Source organism: Coregonus clupeaformis, unplaced genomic scaffold (assembly GCF_020615455.1).
Source record: "Coregonus clupeaformis isolate EN_2021a unplaced genomic scaffold, ASM2061545v1 scaf0449, whole genome shotgun sequence".
Classification (NCBI taxonomy): domain Eukaryota; kingdom Metazoa; phylum Chordata; class Actinopteri; order Salmoniformes; family Salmonidae; genus Coregonus; species Coregonus clupeaformis.
The window spans coordinates 222,307-234,481 of record NW_025533904.1 but is presented as its reverse complement, the minus strand read 5'-3'; the positions used below and the strand labels follow the sequence as shown (position 1 = coordinate 234,481).

Genomic DNA, 12,175 nt, shown 5'->3' with positions numbered 1-12,175 from the left:
GATGCCCTTTAGGACACAGGGAGTAGGGTAATGTTATCCCTTGACCCCTATGGATGCCCTTTAGGACACAGGGAGTAGGGTAATGTTATCCCTAGACCCCTATGGATGCCCTTTAGGACACAGGGAGTAGGGTAATGTTATCCCTAGACCCCTATGGATGCCCTTTAGGACACAGGGAGGAGGGTAATGTTATCCCTAGACCCCCTATGGATGCCCTTTAGGACACAGGGAGTAGGGGTAATGTTATCCCTAGACCCCTATGGATGCCCTTTAGGACACAGGGAGTAGGGGTAATGTTATCCCTAGACCCCTATGGATGCCCTTTAGGACACAGGGAGGAGGGTAATGTTATCCCTAGACCCCCTATGGATGCCCTTTAGGACACAGGGAGTAGGGTAATGTTATCCCTAGACCCCTATGGATGCCCTTTAGGACACAGGGAGGAGGGTAATGTTATCCCTAGACCCCTATGGATGCCCTTTAGGACACAGGGAGTAGGGTAATGTTATCCCTAGACCCCTATGGATGCCCTTTAGGACACAGGGAGTAGGGTAATGTTATCCCTAGACCCCTATGGATGCCCTTTAGGACACAGGGAGTAGGGTAATGTTATCCCTAGACCCCTATGGATGCCCTTTAGGACACAGGGAGGAGGGTAATGTTATCCCTAGACCCCTATGGATGCCCTTTAGGACACAGGGAGTAGGGTAATGTTATCCCTAGACCCCCTATGGATGCCCTTTAGGACACAGGGAGTAGGGTAATGTTATCCCTAGACCCCTATGGATGCCCTTTAGGACACAGGGAGGAGGGTAATGTTATCCCTAGACCCCTATGGATGCCCTTTAGGACACAGGGAGTAGGGTAATGTTATCCCTAGACCCCTATGGATGCCCTTTAGGACACAGGGAGTAGGGTAATGTTATCCCTAGACCCCTATGGATGCCCTTTAGGACACAGGGAGTAGGGTAATGTTATCCCTAGACCCCCTATGGATGCCCTTTAGGACACAGGGAGTAGGGTAATGTTATCCCTAGACCCCTATGGATGCCCTTTAGGACACAGGGAGGAGGGTAATGTTATCCCTAGACCCCTATGGATGCCCTTTAGGACACAGGGAGTAGGGTAATGTTATCCCTAGACCCCTATGGATGCCCTTTTAGGACACAGGGAGGAGGGTAATGTTATCCCTAGACCCCTATGGATGCCCTTTAGGACACAGGGAGTAGGGTAATGTTATCCCTAGACCCCCTATGGATGCCCTTTAGGACACAGGGAGTAGGGTAATGTTATCCCTAGACCCCTATGGATGCCCTTTAGGACACAGGGAGGAGGGTAATGTTATCCCTGACCCCCTATGGATGCCCTTTAGGACACAGGGAGGAGGGTAATGTTATCCCTAGACCCCTATGGATGCCCTTTAGGACACAGGGAGGAGGGTAATGTTATCCCTAGACCCCTATGGATGCCCTTTAGGACACAGGGAGTAGGGGTAATGTTATCCCTAGACCCCTATGGATGCCCTTTAGGACACAGGGAGGAGGGTAATGTTATCCCTAGACCCCTATGGATGCCCTTTAGGACACAGGGAGGAGGGTAATGTTATCCCTAGACCCCCTATGGATGCCCTTTAGGACACAGGGAGTAGGGTAATGTTATCCCTAGACCCCTATGGATGCCCTTTAGGACACAGGGAGGAGGGTAATGTTATCCCTAGACCCCCTATGGATGCCCTTTAGGACACAGGGAGGAGGGTAATGTTATCCCTAGACCCCTATGGATGCCCTTTAGGACACAGGGAGTAGGGTAATGTTATCCCTAGACCCCCTATGGATGCCCTTTAGGACACAGGGAGTAGGGTAATGTTATCCCTAGACCCCTATGGATGCCCTTTAGGACACAGGGAGGAGGGTAATGTTATCCCTAGACCCCTATGGATGCCCTTTAGGACACAGGGAGTAGGGTAATGTTATCCCTAGACCCCTATGGATGCCCTTTTAGGACACAGGGAGGAGGGTAATGTTATCCCTAGACCCCTATGGATGCCCTTTAGGACACAGGGAGGAGGGTAATGTTATCCCTAGACCCCCTATGGATGCCCTTTAGGACACAGGGAGGAGGGTAATGTTATCCCTAGACCCCTATGGATGCCCTTTTAGGACACAGGGAGGAGGGTAATGTTATCCCTAGACCCCTATGGATGCCCCTTTAGGACACAGGGAGGAGGGTAATGTTATCCCTAGACCCCTATGGATGCCCTTTAGGACACAGGGAGGAGGGTAATGTTATCCCTAGACCCCTATGGATGCCCTTTAGGACACAGGGAGTAGGGTAATGTTATCCCTAGACCCCTATGGATGCCCTTTAGGACACAGGGAGTAGGGTAATGTTATCCCTAGACCCCCTATGGATGCCCTTTAGGACACAGGGAGTAGGGTAATGTTATCCCTAGACCCCTATGGATGTCCTTTAGGACACAGGGAGTAGGGTAATGTTATCCCTAGACCCCTATGGATGCCCTTTAGGACACAGGGAGGAGGGTAATGTTATCCCTAGACCCCTATGGATGCCCTTTAGGACACAGGGAGGAGGGTAATGTTATCCCTAGACCCCTATGGATGCCCTTTAGGACACAGGGAGTAGGGTAATGTTATCCCTAGACCCCTATGGATGCCCTTTAGGACACAGGGAGGAGGGTAATGTTATCCCTAGATGTTGATCTTGGGTCAGTTTTACATTTCCCCCCACTAATGGTTCCCCGGCTCCCGAGTGGCGCAGCGGTCTAAGGCGCTGCGTCTCAGTGCTAGAGGCGTCACTACAGACCCCCCTGGTTCGATTCCAGGCTGTATCGCAATCCGGCTGTGATTGTGAGTCCCCATAGGGCTTCACACAATTGGTCCAGGGTAGGCCGTCATTTTAAATAAGAATTTTGTTCTTAACTGACTTGCCTAGTTAAATAAAGTTTTTTTATTTTTATGGTTAGGATTGGGGGAGGGGAAGCTGATCCTAGATATGTACCTAGGGGAAACTTGTGACACAGAGAGAGGGGTGGGGACTATCACCTCACTCAGGGGTCAACCAGGGTCATGGGAGACAGACAGGAAGTAGAATTATCACGTGACTGTCGTGCTGGCCTGTGACATCACATTCTGTTATGGTTTGGTTCTCTGTTTGATATCAATAAAGTTTGACGATGATGTAAACAGAGTCCAGAGATACAGTAGTCGTGGGTACAGTAGTCATGGAGGGGGTAGTCATGGAGACGGTAGTCACTGGGTGTTAGGTGTGTGTGTGTCTGTGTGTTGTTGTGTTGGACAACAGATAGTCCTATGTCTAGATTTGAACTGTCTCCTCTCTCTCTCTCTCTCTCTCTCTGTGTGAACTGGCTCCTCTCTCTCTCTCTCTCTGTCTGTGTGTGTGTGTGTCTCTGTGTGTGTGATGCAGGAGTTTGAGTCGTGGGTGAGTGACACGGCAGAGCATGGGTTCGTAGTGGTATCGTTTGGCGCCGGGGTCAAATACCTCTCAGAGGACATCGCTCACAAACTGGCTGGAGCCCTGGGCAGGCTGCCCCAACGCGTGGTCTGGAGGTACTACCAGTTTCACTCATTCACATTCCCTTCCACTGCAACTGGGAGGGCTCGGACACAACATGGCTGCTGAATTCACATCGGTCGAGTTCCTCCCCGACTATATTGCAGACGCATGCCAAATCTTACAACACCTGGATAGGTATAATTTACTTGGCACACAACCATTGGTTGATGCAATGCAACGCCTGTGCATCTAGTTGGGCAGGAACTCAACCATTCACTCCCACTGCAACTAGGAGGGGTAGGACACAAAATGGCTGCCAGGGGTGGCACCATCAACCAGATGGGTGAGCTAAAATGGCTGAATGATAAACTACCACTGCTACTGTGGGCACTAAAATGGCCCTAACACCTTACCTAATATCTCCAGTGTTGACTCGTTGAATTATATACTGCAATGGCCCCTTACCTAATATCTCCAGTGTTGACTCGTTGAATTATATACTGCAATGGCCCCAGCATCTTACCTAATATCTCCAGTGTTGACTCGTTGAATTATATACTGCAATGGCCCCTTACCTAATATCTCCAGTGTTGACTCGTTGAATTATATACTGCAATGGCCCCAGCATCTTACCTAATCTCTCCAGTGTTGACTCGTTGAATAATATACTGCAATGGCCCCTTACCTAATATCTCCAGTGTTGACTCGTTGAATTATATACTGCAATGGCCCCAGCATCTTACCTAATCTCTCCAGTGTTGACTCGTTGAATTATATACTGCAATGGCCCCTTACCTAATATCTCCAGTGTTGACTCGTTGAATTATATACTGCAATGGCCCCAGCATCTTACCTAATCTCTCCAGTGTTGACTCGTTGAATTATATACTGCAATGGCCCCTTACCTAATATCTCCAGTGTTGACTCGTTGAATTATATACTGCAATGGCCCCAGCATCTTACCTAATATCTCCAGTGTTGACTCGTTGAATTATATACTGCAATGGCCCCTTACCTAATATCTCCAGTGTTGACTCGTTGAATTATATACTGCAATGGCCCCAGCATCTTACCTAATATCTCCAGTGTTGACTCGTTGAATTATATACTGCAATGGCCCCTTACCTAATATCTCCAGTGTTGACTCGTTGAATATTCCCTAAAAAGCTAAACAGTTTTAACCAAGACCCTAAGTAGTGCACTAACCAAGACCCTAAGTAGTGCACTAACCAAGACCCTAAGTAGTGCACTATACACAGTCCCTTTAGAAAGTATTCACACTTTTTATACATTTTGTCGTGTTACAAAAATTGATTTAATTGTCATTTCTTGTCAACACTCTACACAAAATACTCTGTAATGTCAAAGAGGAAGAATTATTTTTATTTTTTATTTCTATATCTTGATTACGTAAGTATTCACACACCTGAGTCAATACTTTGTAGAAGCACCTTTGGCAGCGATTACAGCTGTGAGTCTTTCTGGGTAAGTCTCTAAGAGATTTCCACACCTGGATTGTGCAACATTTGTCCATTATTCTTTTCAACATTCTTCAAGCTCTGTCAAGTTGGTTGTTGGTCATTGCTAGACAGACATTTTCAAGTCTTGCCATAGATTTTCAAGCAAATATATGTCAAAACTGTAACTAGGCCACTCAGTAACATTCAATGTCGTCTTGGTAAGCAACTCCAGTTTATTTTTGGCCTTGTGTTTTATTGTCCTGCTAAAAGGTGAATTTGTCTCTCAGTGTCTGGTGGAAAGCAGACTGAACCAGGTTTTCTTCTAGGATTTTGCTCTATTTCATTTATTTTTATCAACAACAAAAAACTCCCTGGTCCTTGCCAATGACAAGCATACCCATAACATGATGCAGCCACCACCATGCTTGAAAATATGAAGAGTGGGACTCAGTGATGTGTTGTGTTGGATTTGCATTAATTACAAAAATATATTTTCTTTGCTACATTTTTTTGCAGTATTTCCTTAGTTGTATTCTGTGCAGGCTTCCTTCTTTTCACTCTGTCATTTAGGTTAGTATTGTGGAGTAACTACAATGCTGGACCAGTCCTCCTACTGATACAGTGATGCTGGACCAGTCCTCCTACTGATACAGTGATGATGGACCAGTACTCCTACTGATACAGTGATGCTGGACCAGTACTCCTGCTGATACAGTGATGCTGGACCAGTCCTCCTACTGATACAGTGATGCTGGACCAGTCCTCCTACTGATACAGTGATGCTGGACCAGTCCTCCTACTGATACAGTGATGCTGGACCAGTCCTCCTACTGATACAGTGATGCTGGACCAGTCCTCCTACTGATACAGTGATGCTGGACCAGTCCTCCTACTGATACAGTGATGCTGGACCAGTCCTCCTACTGATACAGTGATGATGGACCAGTCCTCCTACTGATACAGTGATGCTGGACCAGTCCTCCTACTGATACAGTGATGCTGGACCAGTCCTCCTACTGATACAGTGATGCTGGACCAGTCCTCCTACTGATACAGTGATGCTGGACCAGTCCTCCTACTGATACAGTGATGCTGGACCAGTCCTCCTACTGATACAGTGATGCTGGACCAGTCCTCCTACTGATACAGTGATGCTGGACCAGTCCTCCTACTGATACAGTGATGCTGGACCAGTCCTCCTACTGATACAGTGATGCTGGACCAGTACTCCTACTGATACAGTGATGCTGGACCAGTCCTCCCTACTGATACAGTGATGCTGGACCAGTCCTCCTACTGATACAGTGATGCTGGACCAGTCCTCCTACTGATACAGTGATGCTGGACCAGTCCTCCTACTGATACAGTGATGCTGGACCAGTCCTCCTACTGATACAGTGATGCTGGACCAGTCCTCCTACTGATACAGTGATGCTGGACCAGTACTCCTACTGATACAGTGATGCTGGACCAGTCCTCCTACTGATACAGTGATGCTGGACCAGTCCTCCTACTGATACAGTGATGCTGGACCAGTCCTCCTACTGATACAGTGATGCTGGACCAGTCCTCCTACTGATACAGTGATGCTGGACCAGTCCTCCTACTGATACAGTGATGATGGACCAGTCCTCCTACTGATACAGTGATGATGGACCAGTCCTCCTACTGATACAGTGATGCTGGACCAGTCCTCCTACTGATACAGTGATGCTGGACCAGTCCTCCCTACTGATACAGTGATGCTGGATCAGTCCTCCTACTGATACAGTGATGCTGGACCAGTCCTCCTACTGATACAGTGATGCTGGACCAGTCCTCCCTACTGATACAGTGATGCTGGACCAGTCCTCCTACTGATACAGTGATGCTGGATCAGTCCTCCTACTGATACAGTGATGCTGGACCAGTACTCCTGCTGATACAGTGATGCTGGACCAGTCCTCCTACTGATACAGTGATGCTGGACCAGTCCTCCTACTGATACAGTGATGCTGGACCAGTCCTCCCCTACTGATACAGTGATGCTGGACCAGTCCTCCTACTGATACAGTGATGATGGACCAGTCCTCCTACTGATACAGTGATGCTGGACCAGTCCTCCTACTGATACAGTGATGCTGGACCAGTCCTCCTACTGATACAGTGATGCTGGATCAGTCCTCCTACTGATACAGTGATGCTGGACCAGTCCTCCTACTGATACAGTGATGCTGGATCAGTCCTCCTACTGATACAGTGATGCTGGACCAGTCCTCCTACTGATACAGTGATGCTGGACCAGTCCTCCTACTGATACAGTGATGCTGGACCAGTACTCCTACTGATACAGTGATGCTGGACCAGTCCTCCTACTGATACAGTGATGCTGGACCAGTCCTCCTACTGATACAGTGATGCTGGACCAGTCCTCCTACTGATACAGTGATGCTGGACCAGTCCTCCCTACTGATACAGTGATGCTGGACCAGTCCTCCTACTGATACAGTGATGCTGGACCAGTACTCCCTACTGATACAGTGATGCTGGACCAGTACTCCTACTGATACAGTGATGCTGGACCAGTCCTCCTACTGATACAGTGATGCTGGACCAGTCCTCCTACTGATACAGTGATGCTGGACCAGTCCTCCTACTGATACAGTGATGCTGGACCAGTCCTCCTACTGATACAGTGATGCTGGACCAGTCCTCCTACTGATACAGTGATGCTGGACCAGTCCTCCTACTGATACAGTGATGCTGGACCAGTCCTCCTACTGATACAGTGATGATGGACCAGTCCTCCTACTGATACAGTGATGCTGGACCAGTCCTCCTACTGATACAGTGATGCTGGACCAGTCCTCCTACTGATACAGTGATGCTGGATCAGTCCTCCTACTGATACAGTGATGCTGGATCAGTCCTCCTACTGATACAGTGATGCTGGACCAGTACTCCTGCTGATACAGTGATGCTGGACCAGTCCTCCTACTGATACAGTGATGCTGGACCAGTCCTCCTACTGATACAGTGATGCTGGACCAGTCCTCCTACTGATACAGTGATGCTGGACCAGTCCTCCTACTGATACAGTGATGCTGGACCAGTCCTCCCTACTGATACAGTGATGCTGGACCAGTCCTCCTACTGATACAGTGATGCTGGACCAGTCCTCCTACTGATACAGTGATGCTGGACCAGTACTCCTACTGATACAGTGATGCTGGACCAGTCCTCCTACTGATACAGTGATGCTGGACCAGTCCTCATACTGATACAGTGATGCTGGACCAGTCCTCCTACTGATACAGTGATGCTGGACCAGTCCTCCTACTGATACAGTGATGCTGGACCAGTCCTCCTACTGATACAGTGATGATGGACCAGTCCTCCTACTGATACAGTGATGCTGGACCAGTCCTCCTACTGATACAGTGATGCTGGACCAGTCCTCCTACTGATACAGTGATGATGGACCAGTACTCCTACTGATACAGTGATGCTGGACCAGTCCTCCTACTGATACAGTGATGCTGGACCAGTACTCCTACTGATACAGTGATGCTGGACCAGTCCTCCTACTGATACAGTGATGCTGGACCAGTCCTCCTGCTGATACAGTGATGCTGGACCAGTACTCCTACTGATACAGTGATGCTGGACCAGTACTCCTACTGATACAGTGATGCTGGACCAGTCCTCCTGCTGATACAGTGATGCTGGACCAGTACTCCTACTGATACAGTGATGATGGACCAGTCCTCCTACTGATACAGTGATTCTACTGTGGTCTTCCCTTTGAGTCTAAAGTCTATGTTGATACAGCCATACCACAGAAAGAGAGTGTGTGTGTGTGTGTGTCTGTGTGTGTGTGGCTGTGTGTGTGTGTGTGTGTGTATGTCTATGTGTGTGTATGTCTGTGTGTGTGTCTGTGTGTGTGTGTGTGTGTGTGCAGAGAGGAAAATGCCTGTGATTCCGAGGGTCATTACAGACACATTATATTATTTATCTAGTGTAATCATTTACCCAGAATTCCACTGTTGACCCATTCACTACAGAGCTGAGAGAGACCGAGGGAGGGAGAGAGAGAGAGAGAGAGAGAGAGAGAGAGAGAGAGAGAGAGAGAGAGTAAAAAAGCTTATTTCTCTAACATTTTGTGCACAAATGTGTTTACATCCCTGTTAGTAAGCATTTCTCCTTTGCCAAGATAATCCAACAAGCCTCACAACCGCAGACCACATGTACGGCGTCGTGTGGACGAGCAGTTTGCTGATGTCAACGTTGTGAACAGAGCGCCCCATGGTGGCGGTGGGGTTATGGTATGGGCAGGCATAAGCTACGGACAACAAACACAATTGCATTTTATCGATGGCAATTTGAATACACAGAGATACCGTGACGAGATCCTGAGGCCCATTGTCGTGCCATTCATCCGCCGCCATCACCTCATGTTTCAGCATGATAATGCACGGCCCCATGTCGCAAGGATCTGTACACAATTCCTGGAAGCTGAAAATGTCCCAGTTCTTCCATGGCCTGCATTCTCACCAGACATGTCATCCATTAAGCATGTTTGGGATGCTCTGGATCGACGTGTACGACAGCGTGTTCCAGTTCCCGCCAATATCCAGCAACTTCGCACAGCCATTGAAGAGGAGTGGGACAACGTTCCACAGGCCACAATCAACAGCCTGATCAACTCTATGTGAAGGAGATGTGTCGCTCTGCAAGAGGCAAATGGTGGTCACACCAGATACTGACTGGTTTTCTGATCCATACTCCTACCTTTGTTTGAAGGTATCTGTGTCCAACAGATGCATATCTGTATTCCCAGTCATGTGAAATCCATAGATTAGGGCCTAATGAATTTATTTCAATTGACTGATTTCCTTCTATGAACTGTAACTTTGAAACTGTTACATGTTGAGTTTATATTTTTGTTCAGTGTATATAATGTTGTGTATAGACAGTATGGACAGTATATGAATATAAAAGGTGTGTACAGCAGTAGTTATATAGGATGAACCATGACTAGAATACAGTATATACATATGAAGTGGACAGCAGTAGTTATATAGGATGAACCATGACTAGAATACAGTATATACATATGAAGTGGACAGCAGTAGTTATATAGGATGAACCATGACTAGAATACAGTATATACATATGAAGAGGGTAAAACAGTATGTAAACATTATTCAAGTGACCAGTGTTCAATGACTATGTACATAGGGCAGCAGTCTCTAAGGTGCAGGGTTGAGTATTGGTTGGTAGCCGGCTAGTAACAGTGACTAAAGTTCAAGGCAGAGTACTGGGCGTAGGCCGGCTAGTGGTGACTGTTTAACAGACTGATGGCCTGGAGATAGAAGCAGTTTTTCAGTCTCTCGGTCCCAGCTTTGATGCACCTGTACTCAGGGGCGGTGTGTTCAATAGGGCGATATGGGCGACGCACTGCCAAACGGGAAAAGGAAGGGATTTTTTTTCTAATCAATTATATCACGGCAACAGTAGTTATCAGTGTTGTAATCTAGACGTCTGATCTGCCACAGTGCCACTAAATGTCCAATCAGGCTAAAGTCGTGCTTCAAATGGCCCCCCCCCCCCTTTTGGGGCGATTTCAGTCAGGTTGAAAATCGCCCAGAAGTCTGTCATAGACTCCCATGTAAAATCTATTTTTTTCAAATATCAGAGCTTTCAATACAATCTCTATGGGTTTCTGAGGGCTTGCACTTACGCGCTTTCGTCATACGTAACATAACCATGAACGTAACTAAGAAAAGAGCGGGTAGCCTCGTCAATCAATTCACTACTACTATCAAAATGGCTAGGCTTCAGTGCAACTCGATTGTGTCTTTGAAAGAAGTTCCTTTTTGTCGGCGAACAAATGAAGATAAATTGGCAACGAAACAATTAGGACCTCCCAGACCAAATTTAATAATTCAACAGGTTTCTACTAAAGGGGGAAGTCCTACACCCGAGGATTTTCCAAAAAATTGGTACGCAAACGAAAAACCTGGCTAGCAGGCTGCGATGTAGCTAATGCAGTCTTCTGCTACCCCCCTGCTTACTCTTTCACCCTGAAGGCGGCACGGCAGACAGCACCGCTTGGACAGCGACTGGTGTGTAACGGACATGCACCATCTTTCAGGAAAGATTAAGAAACATGAGCTGTCAAAGACCCAAATGGATAGCTGTTTGAGATTGTCTGCTTTGGGGAGAGTGAACATTCCCACTCAACTGGATGAGGGATACAGGCTAGCTGTCCGCCGCCACAACGATGAGGTTAGTGTTGATAATCACAAGTTTACTGGAGAACTGAAACTGACAAGGCTGACAAGATAGGACCCTTTTGTCCATTGTTATTGGATAGGAACAGAACTTATAACCAGCTCCTGACCTAAATAGATCTTAGCACAACATTTTACTCAACATATCATATTCCATATTCACTATAACAAATATATTTACTACGACATTAGCAAGAACCGCCACATCCTCAGCCGGCTAATCCAGTGTGTGAAGTTTTGCGGAGTGTTTGAGTTAGCTTTGCAAGGCAAAGATGAAACTGAGGGCTCCACCAACCCTGGTAAGCCAACACTTTTGAGATCAGTCAATAAATGCTTCTGGTATTGACTTATATGCTGCCCCTGTCTTCATGTTGTTGCTGGACATATCTTTTTTAAAATGTGTGTAGGTCACCTAAATCATCAGAAAAATTGCCCCCCCTGAGAATTTTTTCAGGAGCCGCCACTGCCTGTACTGTCTCCGCCTTCTAGATGATAGCGGGGTGAACAGGCAGGGGCTCGGGTGGTTGATGTCCTTGATCATCTTTTTGGCCTTCCTGTGATATCGGGTACTGTAGGTGTCCTGGAGGGCAGGCAGTGTGCCCTGGTGATCCGTTGGGCAGACCGCACCACCCTCTGGAGAGCCCTGCGGTTGCGGGTGGTGCAGTTGCCATACCAGGCGGTGATACAGCCCGACAGGATGCTCTCAATGGTGCATCTGTAGAAGTTCTTGATGGTCTTAGGGGCCATGTGGATGGGGGCATGCTCTCTGCTGTCTCCTGAAGTCCACGATCAGCTCATTCATTTGGTTGACGTTGAGGGAGAGGTTATTTTCCTGGCACCACTCCGCCAGGCCCTCACCTCCTCCCTGTAGGCTGTCTCGTCATTGTTGGTAATCAAGCCTACTAC

The 12,175-nt window shown here is 47.6% G+C and overlaps 1 protein-coding gene across 3 annotated transcripts in view; it reads left to right on the top strand.

Annotated features, from left to right (window-relative positions):
* Positions 1–12,175, top strand: part of ugt8 (UDP glycosyltransferase 8) — a 111,069-nt gene that overhangs the window by 55,437 nt on the left and 43,457 nt on the right. For all 3 annotated transcript variants that reach the window (XR_006658680.1, XR_006658679.1, XM_045215467.1), the window contains exon 4: positions 3,445–3,587. Coding sequence is in view for 1 of the 3 variants with exons in the window: in XM_045215467.1 (XP_045071402.1) it covers positions 3,445–3,587 (143 nt within the window). In the remaining 2 variants the exon portion in view is untranslated. The remainder of the gene's footprint in view (positions 1–3,444; positions 3,588–12,175) is intronic.